Source organism: Numida meleagris, chromosome 5 (assembly GCF_002078875.1).
Source record: "Numida meleagris isolate 19003 breed g44 Domestic line chromosome 5, NumMel1.0, whole genome shotgun sequence".
Classification (NCBI taxonomy): domain Eukaryota; kingdom Metazoa; phylum Chordata; class Aves; order Galliformes; family Numididae; genus Numida; species Numida meleagris.
The window spans coordinates 5723683-5749444 of NC_034413.1; the positions used below are offsets into that span (position 1 = coordinate 5723683).

Here is a 25762-nt window from a genome sequence, read left to right on the forward strand (position 1 = left end):
AATTCTTAATGTAATTTAGCTTGATATAGGTTTGTATATATCACTTATTTCCACAGTACATTAATTTTGAGTATCTGCCCTATGAGATTGTCAATGAACCACAAGAGTGGATAGCTCTACTGATAATTTATTACCGTAATATACCTATTTTAATGGCTTAATCACTATTAGATATTTTAAATGTGATATCCAGCCCTATTTTGCTGTTTTTAGTGTTTATAATGTTCTAAAATGCACTTTTTTATACATATTCTCATCTGGATCAATATGTAGATGTGTCTGTAGATAATGAACTTTATTAATGTTGTAGTACCACGTGCAGGCTTAATTTTAAATACTTTTTTTATTATACAAGACTGTTCTATGTAGTATGAAAGTAGGCACCAAGGAAGCATTTTGCAGATTAAATATTCTACAGTTTTAAAAATAGAAACTATTTTATTCAGGAGTAAAAAGGTTAACTTTATTTCCTATTATGAAAACCAACCGCTAATATTTCTGTCTTATTTTCCAGAATAAATTTTACATAGAAACCAAGCTTAACAGAGACTTAAAAGATGACCTTATAAAGCTGTTTACGGAACACGTTGCAGAAAAGCACATTTACAACCTAATGCGTAAGTACACTTATTGACGACTTCTTATAATGGGAGTCTGGAAAACTGTGGTGTTTTCAGATACTGCAGAAATCCACAGCAAATAGAAAATGGCAAATGGTTAAGAGGGCTGAAATACAAATTCCTTTTGGAGGCAGAGGAAGGAATGTTGTTTCTTCTGTGTGATTTCTTATTACTGGTTGGAAATTAAGTGTGTTAAAATTGTGTCTTTGTTACAAAATTTGTAATTTCTGATATACCATATCAAGGAATACATCGCATGTCAACTGTTGTTTTTAAGTGGTTTTTTTGTTTGAAGTCATGATTGTTCCAGTATTTGGAGGAGTCCTGTTGTGATGTCCCCTCTTCTTTTACCTTGAAGCAATCCCTGTGTGTATGCTGCACCCAGATGATGGGTGGTAAGGGTCGGGTTTTATTTCTCCTTGCTCGGTCAATAATGCCCTTCTCCCTTGACTGAAGCGTTTGGGGTACACCAGAATGATGGGAGATCATCAGTTTAATTTCATCTTTTTCTTGCTGTCTGGAAAAGTGTTACATGTAAAGCTTTTAGGCATTATCAGATCACCTAGGAAATGTGAAGTCAGTGAGGAATGTCCATCCATCACCTAATGTTTTATTTTGGGCCAAAGACATTTAGTGAAACGTGGTATGATGATTCCTCCAACAAGATCATTGAAAATTCAACTGACGTTAGATTTAAGTGCGTGCATGTTCCAGGCAATTAAAATATGAATGTGATTTTTATTCAATGAGAAGGTAAAGGTCACGCTTCTAATCAAATCTTCAGAACATAAGGAATGTCAGATGTGTTGCTGTTAGTTAGTTGTCTATGAATTGACGTAGGAGAAACAAATTGAAGCTACAGGTAATGTATTGCAGTGAGAGGGGAAAAAAAAACCCACAACCATGTACTCTTCCCCAGCCTTGTGGTAGTTACAGAAGTAAAATTGAAGGAAAATGTGGAAAAATAATCTGTCACCTGTCCTGCTGCTCTGTATGGAGGGTGGTGTTTAATGAGCACCTTTCTTGGATTTCATTTCAGTCTACTTTCAGCTTATTAAAGCTAAGTTATTTCATCATTGTTTTATTCCTAAGACTTGCATAAACTCTTTTCTGTGATCTGACCTGTTTAAACCTCAGATAGTGGGATCTTTACACTGAGATAAAGTAGGCTAAATAAAATTCCAAACTTGTGAACAAATTTTGAGGAAATTTTTGAATATGCACAGCATGTATAATACTGTTGAGGTACAGAGAAATTATAGTGTTGTATTTTCTCAGCTGTTCTAGCTTGCTGGTATTCGTGCCAGAAAGATTTATATTTCCTTAATTTTCAGGAATGTGAGAGCATGTGGAAATAGAGTGTATATACGTGGGTTTTATGAGTTTACTTTCAAATTTCATTTTCAATGTGTGATAGTTTTCTACAGTTTTATACGGATTTGGTTCAATAGGAAAGTGTTGGTGTGTTATGAAGGAAGAAAATAACATTTTGAGTGGGCATGCATAGGAAATCAAATTCAACGATTTGTGGTCTTAAAAAATTGCGTTCTAGGTATGCTTAGTGTAAAGAAGTGTGTCCTTCAAGAAAAAAGAACTGAAACATTCGTTGAATCAGCTTGTGATCTAGGCTCAAGGAAAACAGTAACACCTGCTCTTGAATCTGTTGCTGTGTTTTTCACATGCAGGCGTTTCTGTTTGTAGCATCTTGTCATTTTATCAGAGCCTGGCAGCTGGTGCTTCCATCCGAGGCCGTGTTCAGGAAGGACTGTAAGGAAATTTCAGTTCCATTTACAAGTTCCTTCTCTGCTTCAAATTGAGAGAAAAATTAGTGTCAGGAAAGAAGCGTAACGTACATCTGTTTCTTAGCATTTGATACTGCTCCCAGGGGTTCCTAGTCCTTGTGCTGTGTGGTTGAAAGCAGGAGGATGCAGAAAGAACTCCTGACAGAATGGAGAATGTGTGTGAGTGCGTAGAAGCAGCAGATAGAATACCTCTGATGAAGGTGAGAATCCTGTATTTGCAGAAGAAAATGCAGCATAAATGGACAGATCTTGCCTGCAAAATTTGGTTCTCTCTTTTTTTTTCCATAGAGGTAAAATAAAGGGCTTCAGAGCACTTCTGAGCAGCTAATGTCAATATGTAAATTACATTAAAATACGATTGTGTTTTTGTGAAGTATGTTTGCACTCACATGTGTTTATCAAGTCAGTGCTCTTCAAATTAAAGTGGATGCGTACAAACTAAGGGGAAAGAAAACTGGTAACTTCCTTGTGAGGCCTAAAGCTGGCTCTTGCTGATAAGGGTGGTGTATAAAATGGCTTGGGAGAAGTTGCTATGTGCAGAACTACTTAAACGAATGTAAAAAAGATACAGCATCTTATTTACAAGAAGCCCCAGAAGTTAAAATAAATAATGCAGCTGATACCTACTTGTCAGTAGGAGAATGTTATCTTTATTCATTCTAGGTTCCTACAATCAGTGTCATTTCTGGTGGGTTTCTTGGGTTGTAATGTCAGTGCCCTGGAAACACTTTGCCTTTTGTCTGGAAGAGTGGTCATTACTGAGGACTTCAAATATCTTCAGTTGTGGAAATGGCTAACAGCTTCTGATGCTCTCTGATTTTACTACATGAAACAGGTGAAAATCAGTGGTGGAGGGTGGCTTTAACTAACTGCTGTTCTTCCCTTCTGAGACTTAGTGAGCTTGGTGCCAAAAGCAAGGTTGCTCTATAATAGCTCTCTTCTTTTGCTCTCTTAGCAGTGTACTGTTGTTTTTGCTTGGTAGATGGGTAATTCAAACCAAATGATCTCTGTTCTCTCTACAAAACCTAAAGGAAGGGAGTGTTGGGCTGGAATCCTGCCCTGGAAGTTGACAAGGTTCCAGCTTCTCAGTGTTGAGAGGAAAAGGAATGATAGCTTAAAGAAGTCATAGATAGGAAAGTAGCTTTAGAAAGAGATCTGTCACTTGGATTCAGCTAAGGTGAAGGGATTTTGCTGTTTCATCTCCTTAATTTATTTTTTGGTTGTGGATATATGCTTCAAGAGAAAGGGACTTCATGTTGCAGAAGATTCTTCCTTTATAGTGGCAGGAAAGATGTTTCTGCTGTAAATGGTCTCTGAAAGATAACAGAAAAGTTCACCTGAAAGCTGAAAAGGACTCTTAACAGCTTCTGATGATGAGCTTGTGCAGTGTGCTTTTTGGTTGCAGCAGGTACAAATATAATAGACAATTACAGAAAATGAATGAAGCTATAGTTGTTGTTCCCTGCTGCAATTACCAGTGTCTCTGTTTGCCTTGCAGAGACGTGTGTTGTTCAGGTTGTGCTGGCATGTCCAGCCCTGCATTGCTAGCAAATAAGTATTATTGACCTTCAGAAACACCATAATGACAGTGGAGCAAGGGAACCTAATCTCTTTGGCTGCTTACTGCTATGGCACAACTTCTTTAGTGACAAAATTCCATATCAAGTTTTGTTTGTGAATACTCCAGAAGAATGGTGGTGCAAAAGGTTGAGAAGAGGACTGAAGGACTGGCTGAGCCAGGTTCATAGCCTGAGTGTACAGCTATGACAGATAACATGGGCTGCTGTTCAGGCTGGTGTGCTGGTTTTTCCTTTACGCCCCATGCTTCACCCTTTGGCAGTTGGATAAGAAGATGATGCATCAGTTGACTTTTTCTCTCCTTAGGCTGGTGTTTCTTTTTTCTCCATTCTGACACTGATCTCAAACAACCTGCATAAGAGAAACAGCCTGTCATCGTCATGACTCTCAGACAGCAGAGAAAATCCCCTGAAAAGAGAGAAGCACTCTACTTTTCTGCTTTTTCAGAAAGTCTTAGCCTTTTTATATGCTGTATGTACTTACTGTGAAGAAGTTTTTCTCCTTTCACAGTTTAAGCTGCATCTGCATCATCAAGTGATGATCTAGAGTGCAAACAACCAATATTCTGCTGTTGAGGACCCAGTGTTGGTTCACATGTACATGCTTTTGGGGAGTTTTACTTCATGCTTGGTTATGTCTGTTCCCATGGATGGAATGAATTTTATACCAAAAGAATTGAATTATTGTGCTCCAAGGCACCTCTGTCATATGAACCAAAGTGCAGTAAGTGGGATGATCAGTGAGTTTGCTTCAAAAATATGTTTCTAATCTGAACTAAAGCATTAACGTAGAATGTGCCCTTAAGCATTTGAAATCACTGTATTTTTCTTTCAGACACATAGCAACTGCTGTAATGGCAGAAGCAGCGTGGTATAACAAGAAAAAAGTATCACTCAGTTGCTGAGGAGCTTTCCTTCTGTCACTTATTGCATGTTGCGCTGCCCCGTGACACTGCTATACTTTTCCTTTGTGTGCAAAGTCATTAGCAGAAGAGAATCTGCACAACTTTACTCTGCCACCTTCATAAAAATATTTATTGTTTTTTAAGCTTGATATGGAAAAAATAAAATGGTAGGTTTCTTGAAAGGAAATTAAAAAAAAAAAGAAAAAAGGGAGAATAACTCCCTTGTGAAGTGACTTGCTGTGTCTGAAGAGTCAGTCTGGGTGTCTTGGTAGGTTAAATGAGATGAGAAGATTCCTTTCTAAGGGTTTTAAAAATACAACAAGGTAACTGAGTACTAGGAGAAAACACTGTCCTATTCCAGTGTACTTGTACCTAACAGTAGGTTGACAGTGAATTTTATGGGAGTTGCAGGGTTTCTGTTATATAAAACTTCAAGTCCTTCTCAAGGTGTGGGGAAGGAATGCGTATATTGTCAAATTCTTTGCTGGAAGTCATGGAATCGTGATTTGGTTCACACTGTTTAATTCTGGGTTAAGATATGTAGGCAAATAGTATAATCCCGTCACCTCAATTTCAAATTTCCATTCTAAACCGTAAAACAGTATTTTTTTTATTTGGAGACGATTTATTTTTTGAGTTTTTCATAAAAAAAACCTCATGCTGTTCTTTCCAAATACTGGAAGACACAGGTGATTGCTAACGACCACCAATTGCAGTTATGTTCCATTTCTTTTCCAAGTGTGCTGGGGCTCTACTATTGCAGGATAATCAGCCATTCCTTCTTTAAGATGTTGAATTGACACATTTATGTCAGTCTGTTCTTAGACCTGAGAGGGTAATTTTGCACTCAAGAGCAATACAGAATAGTTTGTTTAGCTACCAGTCTTCTTTATACTTTGTGCTCCACAGGCCTGATGGAATAATTGAGAACACCCACCAGTTTATGGGTGGTAACAACAGTGTTCAAATGGTAGCTGTGATTTAACAGGCCTCGGTAACTGTAGTGTAACCACAGTGTTAAGAGCACTGTTAGCAGGTACTATGTACTCATGTTCTTGAAATAACACTTAAACTACACACATTTTTATCACTGAACCAAACTTCTAATTAAAGAACTAAATTTCATTGGAAAGTTGCAGTTGCTCTTATTTTTCTTGTTTCATACTGCAGCACCACAAAGCAAGGAAATTTTTAAATCAGAAATGTTATTCTCAAGTAATGGCTGTCACGTTTAACCTGGCTTCTTGGTAAGAGAATAGCAAAAATGTTCCCATTTCAATAAACATTCATACAACCGTAAACATGAAAATATCGGTTCTCCAATTACAGAAATCCAAAAGTCTGTATTTCTGCATTTATAGCTTTGTTTTTCATATTTATTTTTAGCAACATTGAATATTTTCCATGTGACTGAGACTTGAAAGTTTTAGTTCGTAGTGTTTTTATTACATATTAAATAAAGCTTTTGGGCTTTACTATGAATATTTTAAAGTAATCTGTGGTCTCATTAGAATGCCTAGTGGCAAATGCTTAGTAATAGATCCAACTTATTCATGTTTTTCTCTAACCTATATTTTAACTTATTTCAGACTTCTGAAGAATTTAAATGACCAAAAACTATATTGGTTTAATTTAAGGAGATACAAATGCAGCATGGTGAGGGATTTGGTGTAACTGCAAATTAAGCCAGAGAGAAGGTTGCTTTCATGCAGAAGGCTTTTAAAGATCTAAATCAATGATTAAAATGTACAAATGTATTAATACTGAAGAGATGATAATTCCCTAATATGATCATAGGGGCACATGATGATGCCCTTAATAACAGGCGTTACATTTGGTTAGCCCTGGAGAGGTCAGACAGTTGGACTCTGTCTTCCAGCTGAGCTATTCTATTCAATTGTACCGGGTTAAAGTAATGAAAAACTAATACATGGTCAAGCTTCATTAGTTAATTTAATAGCAAAATAGGCAGCAGGCTTGTGAAACAAAACCAAAAATCCAATCAACCAATAACAAAACAACCAAACAACCCACATCCATGTTTTGTGGACTCTGTTCGTAGCAGTTCCCTTCCTGTTTTGTTGCATTTGGCCGGATGATTTGCATGGACTGGGTTTGGGAGTGAGGATTGAGATTCAAGGCCAAGGTCATCAAGGAGAAGCAGAAGGATGTATGGGATCAGATGGATCCCGTGTGATTCAACTGAGAGAGAAGTAATTTATTATACTATTGATTTGACTGTGTGTAATCTGATGATATTTTGAAAGGGCAAAAGTGCCAGGTAAGCCTCTGCTAGTAAGCTTTATTTAAACTGTGCACTGGCAGTACCTCCCTTTCTGTTGCTCTCCGTCTCTGCATTTCTCACTTATTTCTCACTTAAAGCAGTGGAAGGGCTCAAATTCTGTGGGAACGTCAGGGTTGCTGTTCTGCAAAGTACTATAAATATTGTATACACACTAAATTTAAGTACTGAAGAGTACACTTTGCATGATGGAATAAGATCCTCATTCATACGTTCATTTTGTAGCTTAATTAAGCAATCAGTTCTGCTTCTGTTAAGAATTCATAATTCTTAGAGTGCTGTTGAGTAGTTAGAACTTTGAACACACCTACCTAAGCCAGACTTAAGCATGATTTGTGAGAAAGTCTTGTTTTTAAGTTCTAAAGGTCTTGTGAGCTAACACACAAAGCTGCGCTGTTTTCCTAGAAAAATTACATCTGTCAGGCAAAACAACTATTTTGAAGGAATGTTGAAGGGCGTAGAGATTTTCTTTCTGAGTAGTTAACTCTTAAGTTTTACTTGCAAAAAGTTGAGTTATAAACAGCTGAGTGCAAACTTGCAATGTATCATCTACTACTCATTTAATCATTGGGTCCTTGGTCTTGCCCCAGGTGCCCCCTGTAATTACGAAGTAACTTAAACCCTTGTGAAGGAACAGGCTATGTGAGCACTCCTATGGAGTGGTGGAGAAACTTGGTCACGGGAGAATACCTGAAGGGCTGTGGGATCCTTGACAAAAATCCTGAGGCCTTTGTGGTTATTGGCTTCCCTCAGGTTAGCAGTGTTCCAAAGCATCTTGTATCTCTCCCTGCACTCAAAGCATTTCATCATGGGAACCCACACTCCTCTTTGATTCTGCCGTGAGTTATTTTCAAGATTATTTGCAGGTTAATTAACTTCTTTACATATTGGTTACTTAGTCTGTAAGATGCAATATTAGTTCAAAAGCACTGCGGAGGTGGTCAGATTGTATCATGGAGTCATTACTGCTGTCACTCACCCAAGGCTTTGCCTCACCCTGCTCTGTGTGCATGCCGCCTCCTGGCAATGGGTCATAGAATCACAGGATGGCTTATGTTGGAAGGGACCTTTAAGATCATTGAGCTCCAACCCACTGCTGTGGGCTGGTTGCCCCTGCCAGATCAACTACCCAGGGCCCCATCCAACTTGGCCTCAAGCCCCTCCAGGGATGGGGTATCCACACTTCTCCAAGGAGCCCATGCCAGTGCCAAGGGTTGAAGGAGCCCGTGCAGCTTTGGTGTTCTGGAGTCTCATTAACCGCTCTAAAAAGCAGGAGTCAAAGTCCTCATATCTGGAGGTTTCCTGTAAGGTCAAGATCGTAACAATAACAGGGTAGCTTCTTCAGTGTGACTGGCACAGCTGTTTCTCATCGTTAGATTTAAGTAGTGTTCTTGAGAGGTAATACGGGATTGAAAGTTTGGTAAGAAGTGGTTAGGTTCTGTTGTGAAGCTGAAGGCGAGTTTCTGTGCAAAGCAGTTTCGTGTTGTTGATGTACTTACATTTTTGTCTTTCAACCTGTATTGAGATTTTCAGACCTATCCAGAAGCATTTGGATTTTTATTCATCCTTAGGGAAATAACTTTGAAAATATCTCTAAGTAGAGTTGTGTTGTTCATCCTTCAGGTACTGGTATCTAGCTTTTGGAAATGGCATGGACTGGCTCACAGCTTTACCTCTCTGTCTGAGAGGGTGCAATGAAGGAGCCAGGCTCTTGTCAGTGGTGCCCAAGACAGGAGAGGAGGCAGTGGGTATGGACTGGAACACGTGGGCTCCCTCTGACCGTCAGCACCTGCTGTGCTGTGCAAGTTACGGAGCACAGGCTGCCCATACCCACTGCATGGGTTGTCCATGACTATCTGTATGCATATCTTCCTTACAGAGCATTAGCCCCTTTTTAACATAACAACTTGTAGCTTTCTTGGCTGCCAGACTGTTTGAAGAGTAGGAAATAGGCTGTAAACATGTCATTATAAAACAAATCATATGCCCTCACCACCTCAAGCCTTCAGCTGAAAGGAGCAAGCACTTTTAAGATAGTTCTGTGTAAAATAAATTCATCTATAACAGTTCTGTTTAACAGCTTTGATTACTTGGAATGCGAGGTTAGAAAAAAAGCTTTCTTCAGTAATCTCTTATGAACCGTCTACACAGCTTCAGGAAGAGCAGAACATAATATTGGAGGTTTTTCTTCTTACGTTAAGTGCTATAGTGACAGGTACAGAAGTTAAAACTGGAGAAACAAAGATGTTTGAAAACCAGAGACTGTAGTGTGTAGGTGAAAGAGATGTGCCCTTTAGGAAGAGTTGTAACAGTCATTTCTACAGGGTTTATGTACTGTTCAGATGCTTCATAGAGGCACAAAACCCGGGAGGCAGCGGCTGGTTTAAACCGTAGTGATCTTTTTCTTTTGGTTGTTTTTATAATCCAAATGTAAGTTCAGACCTCGAAGAAATGTAGTGCAGGCTAAAGGTCTGGGTAGCTTTGTATAAGCAATCCAGATCTGCTACTGACAGTTATATCCACTTGAAAAAGATGCAATTACTGCAGTTTTTACTACAGGGCATTGGTATCAAGAATGAAGTAGAAATGTCTGCTTTTGGTTTAAAAGAACAAATGACTCATTTAATTTCTAGATTATTTTCTCTGCACCACTTCATTCATGGACTTTCAATCCAGTCTTAGTTTTATAGGCAAGATGCTAAAAAATACGAAGGGAGGATTTGTGACTCTCCAGGTGTTTACCACACTGGGTGCTTCTAGTAATAAATTGTTTACTTGTGTATCAGAGTACTTAAAGCCATTGCTTGCTTGTTTTTATGTCACGATTCCCACTGCCTTTCTGAAAAGGGGTGAAAAATAAGTTTTCACATTTTCATCTTCCATAACTTGAGCAGAATATTTCTACGGAAAGATGAAATTGTATGAAGTCCAGATGTCCTCAAAGGAAACAGCCACCGATCTGATAACAAAAAAGGCACAATTGCTGTATTTCTTTTGAACTAAAGTATGTGAGTAATTCCCTACTTTTTTAATTAGGAAGATGGATAATTATGCTTCTCTTAATTTTATTTCAGCTTTACTTTTGGAAGCTCAGTCAACACCCTTTCAAATAACTCCATCAACCATGGCGAATATTGTGAAAGGCCTGTATACACTAAGACCAGGTAAAAAGAAATGTTTGAGTCTCAGTACTGTTGTTCTGATATATTTCACTACATACGTATGTGGTTGCTAACCATCTAATGTATATTTACCATGCAAACCATGTTGTGTTTTGTCAGTGATAATGCTTAGTTGCACTGTGTAAGGAACCCAAGGACCTGGTGGTTCTTGCTGCCCATCTCTGTGACCTGCACAAGGTGGTGTGGTAACCATGTGGGTACCGAAGTTGTTTTGTGGTGGTGATGTTGTTTTTTATCCAAATAACACAGCAGCAAACTCTCTGCTCTGAAGACTATAAGAAGAGCTTTTTCTTGTGTTCTGTAAGAATAAGGAAGTTTCTTTAATGCGTCAGTTATGACAGAGATTTAGAAGGTGATGCACTGAAATGATGAGAATTATTGTCAGCAGCTCTTCAAAAGGTCAGATCTTTAATGTAAAATGAATGACAGTTTCTTCTCTGAAGCCATTATTTGAATGGTATTATTTCATGCAGGACCTTAAATTAGCTCCTCAGTACATCATGGACACCTTATGTAACAATAACTATATCGAAAGCAAAAACGTGTTGCAGGTTTGAATCCATTTTGCACCAAACCCCTTTGTTCTGTAATATCTGGAGAATTGAGCAGAACTCTAGCCTGTGTTTGAGAAGAGTTCATCAACTCAGGAAGTTCTCAAAATATCCATAAATATATGGTACCTGAAGCTTGCTGTGAGCTTGAGTTCTGTGCCAAAATGGCAGTTCGGCTAGTAAAAGTAAGATGCATAGTTTTAGCAATGTTAAAATGTTTTTGTTCTCTAATGATGTTCTGCAATCTTGCTGTCAAGTCCTATCTGCCTCTGAGAACTAGAAAGGAAATGGTTTGGTTGGCTTCTGAAACTTGAAATGAGCAAGATGATCTTTAAGGTCCCTTCCAACTCAAGCCATTCTATTTCAGAATGAAAGTCTTTCTCATTTTTCTACACCTATAAAGAAAAATAAACAAAAAATACCCCAACCAAAATGAACAAATTAGATCTTCTCTTTCTTTTTCCTTTCAGTAGTACTGCAGTGTTCCAGCTTAAGTTGATTTTTTGCCTTGGAGTCCCTATTTATAGAAATAAGAGTGTGGATAGGAACATCTTACAAAAAAGCCCTTTTCTTGTAGTGCAATGTTTAGTGTTTAAACAAGGCAGGAGTGTAGTAGACCTTCAATTTACAAAATGCATGGATAAATCACTTTTAGTAAGCAAGATTTATTTTCACGACAACAGAATTATCATAATAACATTTTAAAAATGAAGAGCATCATTTTAATAAAGTGTTCAGTACTGCAGAAAGGAAGGATATATATGTTAAGTATAAAAGGGATTTATTTTTAAAGCAGTCCAATGTGGTTCTGTTGTATTGCGCTTAATATTATAGATGTTGGGCTTGTGATTTCCTTGCTGTCCATTTCAGTTGATTCCTGTCTTGCCTGTTTACTTCTCAGGCAGATACTAGTTTGGGTGGCATTATGAGCCTCATCAGATTTTGAATAGTTGTCTTACATCTGTATGATTGTTCCCACAACTTGTGAGATTTCCTTTCCACAGCTGGATAGGAAGACTCAGGTAAAAGATACAGTAATCCTTGAGAGATGCAACTAGAACTGAACTTTGTTTTGGTTGTACGGTTGACAAAAAAAAATCCTGTATCTACATGCAAACATCTATTTTTAAGTGTGACTCTTTATTCCAAGATCTTGTTTTGTTTTTTTAATTCAAAATACTAGAAGCTATTTAAGGTAGGGCAAAGGTACATAGTAAGTCTGCTGTTAACTTAAAAAGCAAAATTTCACAAATGATCTCATCCATATATTGTTATTGTTTTCCGTCTTCTTACAGAATGGGTACAGATGGCACCAGCTTTATTTTCTAAATTCATCCCAAACATTCTACCCCCTGCTGTGGAATCTGAGCTTCAGGAATATGCTGCTCAAGACCAGAAACTTCAAAGAGAACTTATGCAGAATGGGTTTACTAGGTAACAGTTACTAGTCTTCTGTAGTAATTGTGATGGACAGTAAAGATGGATACAAGTAAAAGTATTGAAGGATTAATTTAAGAGTTAATAAGAACCTTTGAAACTTCGTATCTAAAATATGGCCTAAATTTGCACATGTTTTGAGGGCTACCAACCCTGCAGATGGAGCCAAAAGCCAGAAGATTGGAAATCTTAAAGTATTTTCATGAGACAGATTATAGTTCGTGCCTCCTTGTCCTTTGATTGTACTTGCAGTGCACAGTCATGTTCTTATTCAGGCTTTTACGTTGGTCTTTTATTTTCTGTAAGCTGACATTTTTTCCATGGTGTTCCTGAAAATGTCATTTAATGACCTCTCCTTATTCCACTTCCAGAGCTATTTATACAGCTAAGCTATTTATTTTAAATGAGAATTTCCCTTCTGACTAAGCTTTGAGCTGAGGTGAAGGGGTGAGCACACAGTAGATGGGACAGTGGAAATTTTTCTTTTCTGTTCAGTCTGGACTGTGCCAGTTGCTTTATGGTCTCTATCAAGCCTGTTTGGTGGAAGTCAGGAAGGGTATTGGCCACATAAGGAGCAGTGATGTATGTTTGTGGGTTTATAAAATCGCACTAGCCTGTGCTTTGTTACAATTGCTTTTTTTGATGTAGCTTAGTGCAAAGTACAACTTTGCAGTGGCATAACTGAGTGTCTGGTGAAAGTTTTGCAAAATATTCTTTGTAGGCTTGTACTGTCAGGGAGTTGGTGAATTCTAGTAAACATGCATGGTGCATAAAGTTACAGTCTGTCGCCATTAAAAGGTAAAATAAAACGAAAGTACAGTTGATATATTTGCTTCATTACATTTTGCATTGATATTTGAAATACATTTTGCCAGGAAACACTTTTCAAGATTTAATGTGCTTCTTCCTCTGTACAGTAATATAAAACGGTTGTAAAAGGTTATAAATGATAAGGTTATATTCCTATATATAGCTGTATGGGTATATATGTACAAAAGGGTTGGTTTTTCTGTAATGAAGGAGCATGTCAAGACTGTTCTGTTGAGTTCTCTGCTCTCCTCTAATTACATCAAAAAATGGTGATGTCTTTGCTGCTGCACTTCTTCAGCAGTAACTGTTGAATACAGCACTAGGAAATGTCTTGAGCAGTGTTAATGGCCTGCCAGGCTACAGTTGAAATTGTCTGTTGATCAGCACATGTTGTTGCCGCAAAAAACGGGAACACAAACCAATCACTCAGTGGTATTTCTCTTGTGAAAGACCTTAATCAAGGTATACACAGCAGGTCTACCACCCTAGGACTGGTTTTAGAGGAAGAACACTTTGTATCACTAGAACTCCTGATTTAAAGCAGTTTCCAGCAGTTAAGTGTGAAATTATAACTACCGTGATGAAAATATGTTGGAGTCTCTCTTCCTTATATAACAGTTTCAACAGCAAGCCTATCAGCATGAGAAACTTATGAAAACAGCAAGGCTTTCCAGCCTTGAAGAGTTTGTGTACCTAAGATCAACAGGAGGTTTGGGGGATATTGTTTTTTCTTTTTTCCCCACATGGGTAGGAATATTGCTTTCAGTTTTCAGGAGGAATGCAGTCAACCTGTGTTTGTAGAACTCTGCAGTTATTTCAATATTTTGCTCAGAGAGGGAGTACTGTCAGCTTGGACTTTTTAGTCAGTTTGTTGAGTTTCCAGGCACACCTTAGTATTTTAGGTTGATAGATGCAGATTTCTCAAATTTTTAAAATTTCTCAACCAAGCCTTATAGAACTAAAGAAAACGACTTCATACGTGACTTCAGGAAAGTGCTCATATGCACCATGGTATCACCTTCTTTTTGTTAAAATATTACCGTATAAAATTGAACTTCCTATTTTTATTAAGTGAATAAAATTAGCTAATACATCTGATTTTGTAAACTGAGATTGCAGAAATCATTTTGTGTAACTCCTGTGTTTGCAGTTTGTTTCTGTAAGTCCATAAGAAGTTGATTGTGCTGAGGTGTTTTGTAATTGTTTTTCTTTGGCAAATGAACATACCTCTCTCGTTCCTCTTTCCTAGAGGTGACCAGTCACGGAAGAGAGCTGGAGAAGAGTTATCTTACAGTAAGTATGAATCTTCAGCTCTGATGACAGTATTGAGCTGGGTATAGTTCCTCCCAACAAGCAAGAATAGAGGATATTTATCTGTCTCTGCATTTCTGTACCAACTACTCCTTTATAACTGCGTTGTTTGTACTTTATAACAAATCTAGTTTCCTCTTATGGCAGTCTAGTAGGCTTTATTGGCACCTTAAGAGGTGGTAGTCATGGCTTTGTTTCTTGGCTTCAGTGAGGGTTGACTGCATTGCCCAACAATCTTGTAAGTGTCTCAAGAAAACCTGGGCTACGCTGGAACTACAAAGCTTCAGAGCTCTGGAGTATTCCTTGAGCAGTAAGCTGAGGTTTGCTGTCAAATCAAGGGGTTTCCAATGGGTCTCCGCCAGATGTGGTTCTGCCAAGGTCTGCTCTGGGTGCTGTGAAGTTCAATATTTCTGAACAAACTGGGAATGGAACAATGCAACTGTGACTTGTAACCATGCCCTTCCAGTCAGTTGCTCTATTCCAGACATCCCTAACCTAGATATAGTCAGCCATATTTTATAATATGGCTTTTATTTTACAATATTTAAAAATGGGGTCCTGACTGCTTGTCATTAAATGCCCCTGGAGTTTGGTAATAGTATCTATTTCTGGTGCTGCTGTTAACTTCATTTCATTGCATTCTCCCCTATGTTTCTTCCTGTCCCTTCAGCTGAGCATGTTTGCTTCCTTTCTGACCATAAAATGTCATACAGTTATAAATATTTATTACATGTTGAAATGCATGAGTGCTTATTTGGTATATCATCTTCAGGTGGCACTGCTAATGTTTTGCAGGAAGTGCTGTTTTTAGAATTGTTGGGGAAGGAGGGCAAAGGACCTAACATGGAATCTTAATGAGAGAATATCTTGAACTTTTCTTTTATGATTTCAGATGGCTCATCAGCTTGTGCAAGCTCCAGGGGGTACAGATAGTGAATATACTGGATCAGCTTCTATTCCTAGCCACAACAGACACTGGAGGAGCGCAAGTGATATCCGGAGCCTTCTTTGGCAACTGATGATACTTGAGCTCTGACACAAACTATGCCTCGAAGAAGAATTTTGGACTCTCTTCTTCATATAATAAAATGTCAGTTGCTGCTACAATTGGGGTGACTTTGAAAGACATATCTCCTTGGTCTCTCAACAAGTTAATGCTCTACGATTATTGTGAAGAACGCACCTTGAAAAAATAATCCTTTCAAAGTGGGAATGGGCAGCCGAAATCAGCAGCTTCCAAAAGCATTAGAATGGAAGAACCTTTTTTGCACTCTTTTCTTAATATTAAGGACGTTCTTAAAACTAGTTAACATGTCAGTGTATTAGTTTTTAAACTTCAAGGTATTTTCTGGAGCTTTTGATTAAATAATAGGAATAAATTTTCATTATTTTGCAGTATTTGTTTGTTAGTATAAAAATTGTCACCTTTTAAGAGTTGGTCCCATATATATGTATCTTCTGTCAGGGAGTTTTAAATTCCAGGTTTTTTTCTTGTTATTTTGAACTCTGCTTTCCTATGTGTTTGTACTCTGTGCCTTCAGCTCGTGCACTTTGCAACTTTATAGACCATATTTTGTTACTGCAAAATGTGTTCTTGAGGAAAAACTTGATGTGAACAAACATGCTGCAAAGTTGCACTTTTCTCTTGCATCAATAGGAGGTGAATTTAAAGTGGAAGGAAGAAAAGTTGAACCTGTTACCATCACGAATCGTGACTCAGAAGCTTGTCCCTTTTCATTTTTTGTATGTGTTAGTGTTCAGTGCTGGGACCAACTCTTGTAGAACCCCTCTCTAACTCTTCATTGGCCTCCATAATTGCAGTTGTTTGAGATGTGAATTTCAGACTGAAGGGAAATACTAAGATGTGTTTTAGGCTGTGTCGTGTGGAAACATTAGTTGCCATGGCTAAATTTTTTAGGGTGGATTGTGGAAAAATTCTCCACTGTGGTAGGTCTGTAAAGTACATCTCCATCAGCACAAACCAGATTTGCACCTGATTGATCAGTGAATACCACCTGTCCAAGATCACTTTGTGTCTTCTGTGTTATTGCTCCTTGTGCAGGGATGTGATGGGGGTGCGATGGTGGATGTAGTCAGAATCAGGGAGTTCAGGAGTGGTGTAACGCATGCATGTGTACCTGCTTCCAGTCCTGTGTGGGTTCAGCAGGAGGTCCAGCTGAGTCCTGTTCTAGGAGGTCAGGACCTGTGGTCTGAATCCTGATGATTGTTATATGAGTTTTTACCCATATGTGGCTAATGTAATTCCTTTGAGGGGAAAAACATACTTGAAAGAGCAGTTTGACTAAGTTTTTTTAATACTATGGATTTATTTTTATCACTTTTAGTTACAAAGATAAATGAGTTGGTAATATAAAATCTTTCTGAAACGAAACAAAAGTTTATTCAGTTATGTCTTGCACAACTTTTATTCCTGTTTAAAAAAAACATAACAAAAACAACAAAACAGAAACTCCTGTATGCTTGCATGTGTTCATTCTGAAATGCAGGAAAAAGATTTAATAATAATATATGCGGCAGGGATAAACTTTCTTTTTCATTATATTTTGTAGCCAGAATTCATGTAAATGAGTTTAATGTTATCAGTTTCACATCAACCATTTTGGCAATACCTTTAATTTGGAGGGGGAAAAAAGGGAGAAGGAAAAGGACACCTTGACTGACAGATTCCAGTGTGATTATACCTACGTATTGCTTTGCATGCTTGCAAAGAAAATTTAATTTTGAGGAAGTTTTAAAATTAAAAATGAATGCATCAGTCTTTTGTTTTCCAGGGAGAACAATGCCAGCAGTCAGACCCCATGCCTAATAGTGGAAAAGCAAACCAACCTGAAGAGGGATTTTCAAATGCTCATAGCATTTGTTTCAACTTTCTACCAACCACTTAAGTTGAAGCAACATTAAACAGAATCAGGTATTTTGAAAAACGTTGCTGGTACACAGTGGAGAAGTTAATGAGCGCTAGGAGGGAACAAAAAGAGATTTGCCAGCTTCCTGATTTGTATCAGTTTTGGCTTTAAACAAAAATAAAACCACTGATAGTGTCCTTAGCTTTAAAAATCACTCTGTGCTGAAATGACAACACTCGAATTCAGAGTAGATGTGTTAACCTAACCTGGTTAAAGTCTGTTTACAACTTCATTCTCATTCATGTAGTACCCTAAGCAAGCTCTGTCATCTTTGTCAACCGATTACAACTTTTTCTGTTTTTCAAGTGTTTTTACTGGTTTAAGTTTGTAAATAACACAGTGCTTTTGCTTCATGGTTGAGGCAAGAGTTTTAACATTCATTTTATGTCGCATTATGCTTGGGGCACAAACTTCTAGGACAATAATTCCTTCAGAAGGTAAAGCATTCTTGTCGGTGTGGTTCACTTCACGCGCACTACAAGCAGTGCTTGGATGCTTCTCAGTCCTGTGCAGCATTCTCACTTGGCCAACATACACGAGAAATCTGTTTGTTAAGCACTGTATTACGTTGTAAATTTGGCATTAAAATTTGTGTGTTTTGGCATTATTAACATAATGCTGAAATAGTGTTTGTCTAACGCTTTATCGTTGTGACTGAGCATGAAACAGAATACAGCATACTATACTAAATTATTTGTTTCTCTGTAAACTTGCATTTTACAGTAAAACTAACTCAGCCACCTTGAGCATTGGTACTGTAAAGCCACAACAACTATGAACAGCATGATCCTAACTGCAGTATTTAATTTAACCAAATAACTTGTGGTAAATCCGTTGCATCTGTAGCTTACTCTGTTAAGATTAAGCAGTAAAGTTGGTTATGCAATGGGTGTCCTCTCTATGTTGCACTGGTTCTATAGCCAAACTTGCTACATTAAAATATTTTTAGATGAATTTCAGTTCTTGATTTTGAAAGTTGATATATCCAACTCCACGACAACTGTGATGGTAGGAGATTGCCAATATATATTTAAGATGGGCTTTGATACAAATGGTAAAAGGGAGTCCATGTAGATAAGTACTCGTCTCTTCTATAGTTGCATTTCCTTGATGCCTTTCTGCAGTTATTGAGGAAGTGTTTGTAAAATGAATGGTTTCAAGCAACAATGTTTTGACCTCAGGTTTAAAAACAAAATAAGCAGTAACACAAAGGTCGTGCTCTGAGTGACAGAAAAATATCATTCATGTGTACTGTGGCAGCCCTGGGGAAAGGCCTGTTTGCAGATCTGTGGGATGGGGGAAAAATACAGCACCTATGTAAGTCTCTACTCTTGTCATGACCTCAGCTCCTGCTGAGGGAAAACCCAAGGTGTTTTGACATCTTGAAATGCACGAGGTGTCATGTAGTAGAGCTCACAGTATGTTAGTTTGAGTACCTTTAGGATTGATACAGTTTCTGACCACAACCAAGAAGTACTGCTAGTGAGGAATGGTCACTGCTTGGATTGTGAACTTCCTTATCTGTTCTGCTGGGATGGTGTGTGTAATGGAAATGCAAGTCATGGCCTGAACCAGTGATTGAACACCTGGTGGGAAGGCAGGGCCAACCCAGAGAAGCTCAGGTGCATGCAATGCACTGAGTGACTGGAAGGGGTGGAGTGAGGATCCAGCCCTTGCCAGACCTCATTTAAGGGGTGGCAGTGGAGGGGAGGGTATCTTGCTGGAGCTCCCTGCCTACCTGAGGCCTTTTGAGGGTAAGCAGCCCTTTTCCTTTGTGTCCACAGCTGCTGTACTTGGGCTTATCCTCACTTGCTGCAGCCTAGGACTTTGCTATCCTGCTATTGTTGCTGTGCTTTCCATCATGTTATAGTGGTACAGTGTGGTAATGTGGGAATACTCGCTGTGATATTAGTTGGGTACAAGGAAATGTTCCTCAGCAGAGGGTGGCTGGGCACTGAAACAGGTTCCCAGGACAGTGGTCACAGCACCAAGCTGCTGGAGCTTCAGTAGTACTTGGACACTGCTCTCGGACATGAGATTTGAAGGTAGATTCTCAGCATATAGCTTTGTGACTTTTGTGAAAGGGGATGGAGGTCCTATTTAATATTTTATCTCTAGCTAAGAGGAGTATTAGTAGGTAGTCAGGGATCTCTTCTTCTGAAGTTTCATCTTGAGGTATTCTTTGGCTGGTAGAAGAGAAGGTTCTTTTCTCCATGGCAAGGCTATGGGTATTTTGCCTGCTGGTCTCCAAGGTAATGGTGCAAGGCAGTCACACTGATGGTACTGTGCTTGTAGCCCTCCAGCATTTGAATTCTGGGTTTGGATAAATAATGACTTTTTTGGTAGACTTGTAAGCTTCAGATAAAGTGACAAGCAGGGAAGATGTGTACTGGGATAGATTTCAATAGATGCCATTTTCCCAGTAACTGTAGTACAGAGGAAGTTATTTTGTCCAATAGGACATTACTTTTTATATCATCGATTGATGTGATACAGTCCCAGCAAAGTGTTTTTATGCTCCAGTGCCTGTTCACAGAAGAAGTTCAGAGAATCTAAATGTAATCTTTATTGGTACTTAAATACTCTGCCTTTGGCTGGGTTGCTGAACCGCGTATGAGGGGAACCTCAGCTTCTGTCAGGGGGTGCAGGAGATTAGCGCATTACATGACAGACCATCTTGATGATTTGGCCTCAGCTCCCTGACAAAGTACTTTGTGCTTCACTTGGGGTGGATGGATTAAATGTGAGTATCTTGACCTAACCTGAATGACTGGTTTAGGAGGATTCCAAAATTTGGTTCTTTTTTTCATTAATGAATTCTGTGTTTAGTCTGGAGGAGGCACCTGCTGCTCCCTGTTGCTTTTGTAGCCCTCATTGCTCAAACTACACGATTTTGACTGCTGCATGCCTGCAGTTCCCTTGAAGTTCCCTTTGAATTATATTACATAAAGATTGTGTGGTGTATAATCATCCCAGGGGCTTTTCCTGCTGTGCCTTGGTAATGGCTGTGGTTGTCTTAGCTTGTGCTCTGCTTTCATGCTGACCACAGTTTGGTCTGTTACAATGAATGTTAGGCAGAATTTCTTCCAAGCTACTGAACGATTTCCTTTAAGTAGAGAGATGCATCGTACCTAGTGATTATTTGATTATAATATAAATGAACTGATCGTATTTGTTCCCTCAGTTACAATGTCTGCAAGCATGTTTGAGTGATAGTATGCTTTCTAGTTATGGCTCCAGTCTTCTGCTTCAGAGGATGTCATAGTTAAGTACAGATAAGCAGGAGAGACCCATGAATTAAACTGAGATCCTTGATCCATGCTTCTGTTCTGAGTCTCCCCCAGGGAGGTGTTGGGAACTGAAAAATTGCACACGGTTATTGATATAAATCCTTTGTCTGATTCATGTTTTTGTATGAAAATCTTTTCTAATAATTCCCAGCATAAAATTTGTATTTTCCTTATAACTGCTGTATATGGTTCTAATGCTTCTTAGAGCTGTCATAGTCCCAAGATCTAATTTGTGGGTTGACTGTAACTCAGAGCTCCTCCTTGTGAAAGGAAAATTAAGATAGGGTTTTTCTAACGTATCATTTTGACATTTGACATAAAAATGAGTAATCTGGCTTGCTTACCCTGTTGCTTAGTGTAATGTTGTCCTATAGCCCATTGTAGCCAATCTTCTTTGCTCCCCTAGGAGCAAAGGTTCACTGTTTCTCTCTTTCAGCGTTTAGTGAACACAGTAGTTGGCACAGTCCAAGTGCCATGATCTTCTGCTGGTCTCTTCTCTTTTGTGAGAGCTGCCAGTGCCTACTGCATAGCTTTCAAATGACAGTTTATTAATATAAGCTTCCCCGTTATCACTACCAAAGGCTCTTGCTGCATGCTTGCTGAATGATTTGCCCTAATGTAACCCAGCTGTGCTTATTGCCACATGAATTTATGAGTCTGTTGTCTAAACTATGGAATGAAGCCTCCATCATCCATGCTTTATAGCTCGCTGTTTTAGCACGTAGGTGTTGCTGGATGGACTCACGTCTGAGCTCTGATATTGGAGATTACTAATTCAAACAGGAATTTGTGATACCATGCTCTGATCCTGCTGGTGAATTGGGTGTTAGCAAGTTGATCTCCTTCAGTAAAAGTAAATAGGAAAGACTTCTAGCATGAGAATACTTCATTTTATTTAGCGAAGAGTTGCTATAGTGGAAATTGCACCTACTGCTGAAAATTCTCTGAGATCAGACTAACTGATTGTCTGGACTTCATCATTTCCCAATATAGGATAGCAAGCAAGCTTACAATTTGGCAAGTCCTCTTGTCAACTTGCCAGCCCAGCAACTCATCTTCTAAGCATCTGTTTGCATCTGAAGATCCTAACTGAGCAACTTGATGATCTTTAAGGTCCCTTCCAACCTAAGCTGTTCTGTAAGCAGGGCAGTTCAGCAGCAGCTCAGCTGCTGTGGCTGAGGCTTGGCTTTGCAGTTGTTGTTGCAGGATGGTCTCTTTCATCTACAGGGTGCTTTAATTCCTTGTTACTGAAGTTGTCTATCACCACACTTGCACCTTTGTTTGTTAAATTAAACCACAGTTAGTGTTCAAGTTTCAGGAGTCACCTTTAAGATGAATTTATTTGCCAGAGCTGCTGTCTTCCTAGTGCATGTCATCTCTGGGCTCTGCTGTAAGAAAGTCATGGCTTTCTACTTCTGAAACATCAGAGAAAGATAGGTACAGCTGCTCTGAGCTCCCTGCGCAGCATGGGAGGGCAGGGTGAGCAGTGGGACCCACAGCCCTGGTGCTGAGCTTTTAATTAATGGTGTAATAACAGTGTACGTGTTGGCCTTTGGCTAAGCTTTGGGGTTAGGAGCTCCTCTGCCTTATAAACAGGGAAACAGAAGATTGTCCTTTGCCCTTGGATTTACTTAAGTGGGTAGGTGTATATTGGGCGGTGGAGGACATTATTCGTTGTACCACCAAATGGTGCTTGTGTTTCAGTTCAGCAATTCCCAGGGCAGAACAAACCCCCGCTCTTAAACTGGTTTAGCTACTTTGCAGCAAATCTCTGGTTGTATTTAAAGCATTTCAAGAGCTTTATTGATTTTTGAAAGCATTCTGGGAGATAATGCATCTGAAGCTTGTTCTCACTGGAGCTAATTTAACTTTGGTTTTGACTGCATGCTCAGAGTGAGTGACTTCAAGCTTAGCTTAATCTGATGAATTCCTCCTGCGTTAGATACAAATGCTTTAGCCATTATTAAGTTACTTTATTTTCTTCATCCACAAGCTGTCTGTGCACAGGAAAAAAAGTAAGATCTGGCTCCTTTTAACTGAGCCAATGTGGTTTTAGTTATGTATCGGTCAAATTGAGGCTAATGAAAGGAATTTTAAACCACAGAGTGCAGCTGGCTCGCTCACGGATACTGATGTCTAAGAATATTCAGAATCACAGAGAGCTGGTAATACAGCCGCCAGGTCACGTGGAATGTGACAATTCATGATCAGAGAGGAAGGAGTGCTTGTGTTTGATCACGCTGAGATTTTGCAAAAGGTGTGTGCCTTCATAGGCCCGGTTTCAGCATCCTTTATCTTCTCCGAATTGTTGCCTGAATTCTGTCCAAAGCTTGTTTTCCATGTAATGTCAGATGCCAAGACTGTATTTCAGCACTGCAGCATCTTCTCAATTGCAGCTGCTGAGCACCTTCAAAAGGTGCTCAAGGCCAGGTTGGAGGGAGCCCTATGCTGTTTGATTCTAGAGTGTGGCAACGTTGCCCGCAGCAGGGGATTGGTACTGAACAGGCTTTGAGGTCCCTTCCAACCAAAGCCATTCTGTGAGATCCTCCTGCTCCCCTCCTGGGCTCACTGTGTGGCTGCCATGCTCTGAGTGGCTGCTCAGGGAAGGACAACAGTGCAAATAGTAGGGCTCTGTCCCTTTCTGAGGAGAAAGATTATGACCTGAATTCCCCTGGGCTTAATAATCTCCCTGCAGCTGCCAAAGCAGGTTTGATTGCTCTGTTCTGTGTGGATGATGTACTAGCAATCATTTAGCAGAGTGATATTTTGATTCCCCTAAATAGTCATGTTGCAGAAGGGATTAAAATGCTGGTAGCTTGATGTTCCAAAACAGATAGAAAGAAATCTGTTATGAAGAGCGATGGAAGTGCTGTCCCTGGGAGGAATTGCCCTGTGAAATCCCCAAGGCTGTGGGTTTAGCACGGGGTTTGTGTTCAGGAAGTGCTCAGGTGTGTGGCTGCACCTACTGCTGTGCGAAGATGGAAATGGCATTCATCTGTTTCTTAAATTACACCCCAACCAAATAGGGATGTTGTGTGAAACTGCAACTTGAGTGAAGGGTTCATCCACGCTGAAACTGGTTGGACAGTAAATTAGGCACGATAATAGAGTTTGTCAGAGTTGTGGGCCTTAGAGGATTCATGGCAGAGCACTTCCACCACCCTTTCTTACTGAAGGAAGTGATACGGGTTCTGGAAGTGGGTGTAAGATCGGAGAAACAGAGAGAGACTTTGTGTCCCAGTCGTAACACCATTTGCTTTGCTAAAATCAGATTTTTCCTGGTGTATTTCATTAAACTCCATAAAGTGCAATTGCTCATGAACATCAAAACTGGTGTAAATGCTAGAGTAATACAATTTATAAATATTTTTAAAAGTATTCACTTAAATCTATGACAAAATTATAAGTTCAAAAAAACTTATAGCTCTGTTTTTGCTCACTCAGATTGCTGGTATGACAACCTCTTGCATGGCAGTTCCACACATCCTTCTGGAATAAGGCAAATACCTTGTTTATCTGTAGTGATTACATACGTACCTGGTGCACTGTCCATCTCTTTGGCCATTGAGAGAGCCTGGCAGTGTCAGAGTACCCCTTGTCCTGTATTTTTGAATCTGCACTGACTATGGAGACTTGAATGTAATTTTTTGAATTTAAATTATGAAATGACAGCGTGATGAGAAGGAGGATGAGAGTGATTTGGCGAACTTGCATTTCACTGCTTGCTGCACCTCAGCCATAGCGAGTCCCTTTGGTATCTGCTTTAACTTCGGGAGAAAGCAGTCTGGTATGGAGATGTCACTGTGCCTGGTATTGGGTACTGTTAGCCCTCTTCTGTCTAGTAGTCTAGATTTTCCGAGTATTGGGGTACTCAACTTTAAAAATGTATTTTTTTTAGTCATACTGTGCCTCCATTCCTCACTCGTGAAGAGGCTGTTACTGCTTTTCTTCATCTCCATTTTGGATATTTCACAGATCAGGGTAAAAGCTCGGTCCTGCCAATTCAGCTTGTCCGCAAGTGATGCCGCACAGATTATAAATCTCTTCTTGCCTCATTAAGTATTTTACAAGCTTGAAGTCTTCCATCTGTCTTTGATGTCCTCTGCCTTGCTGTCCACTCACTGTCTGCCTTGGCCTGGATGTTCTCTGATGCACAGCAGGGTTTTGGTGCGGTTTGCATCCTGCAGCATTTATCTGAGGTTGCTTGGTCTCCAGAAATGGCATTTTTGGTAATGAGATCTACTTCCTTCAGAAGAGCGGTTGCATAGCAAGGCTGTTAGAAATCCCTCTATCAGACCTGAAGCCTGTGTTTGCCACGGTGCCTTAGTGTTAGATAAGTTCTCTGAAGGCTAATGGAGCCTTGGCAAAGATTTCCCATTGGATTTCAGTAGCCTGTGGTGTAAAACCAATAGCAGGCAGCTGGACTTCCTAGCATCGTGGCTCTGTGTTCTTGCTTTATATTAACTCACCTTGTGATATCCATGTTTACTCTCCTGTAATGCTCCTGGGCCATCCTGAAGGACCTCTCTGTGCATTAACATCCTTGAGTAGTGCTTCTTATTCACTATTGATTCTGTAAGCACACAACTGATGCTCGGAGTGATGATATCGATGCTTTGTATGTTTGATCCTGGAGCGAGCAGGTTCAAAGACTTAAACCAGCAAAGAAACAGCCCAGCAAAAAAAGGCTATTTTCTAAATTTTCTAGTTGGATACCCAGAGATCAAGACCAGAAGAGTTTTTGTTGTTTTTTTTCAAGTGATTCATTTTTGCTAAAGCCACTTCAATATTTATTTTTAATGAACCATTTCTTTTGAGTTCATTTTACCAACTTTCACATTGCATTCTGATGGTGAAAGGATGATGGAGAATGGCTTGCTGCAAGCTCCCAGCCTCAGCAAGCCTCGTGTTTTCAATTGAAAGCAGTTGAGCAACAGTCTAGAGGATACACCATCTTGGTCTGCAATCAGGAATAATTATTTGATTGGCAGCTAGAGGATTGCCCAGCATGAAGTGGCATCTATACTCCCATTTTGTTCATGGGGCAC

At 39.3% G+C, this 25762-nt stretch overlaps 1 protein-coding gene across 4 annotated transcripts in view; it reads left to right on the forward strand.

Annotated features, from left to right (window-relative positions):
- Positions 1-18378, forward strand: part of CACUL1 (CDK2 associated cullin domain 1) — a 51638-nt gene extending 33260 nt beyond the window's left edge. For 2 of the 4 annotated variants that reach the window (XM_021397915.1, XM_021397913.1), the window contains 5 exons: positions 515-617; positions 10281-10370; positions 12235-12373; positions 14436-14479; positions 15390-18378. In XM_021397915.1, coding sequence (XP_021253590.1) covers positions 515-617; positions 10281-10370; positions 12235-12373; positions 14436-14479; positions 15390-15430 — 417 coding nt within the window. In that variant the 3' untranslated portion in view covers positions 15431-18378. The remainder of the gene's footprint in view (positions 1-514; positions 618-10280; positions 10371-12234; positions 12374-14435; positions 14480-15389) is intronic. The other 2 variants (XM_021397916.1, XM_021397914.1) reach the window with 1 other exon arrangement.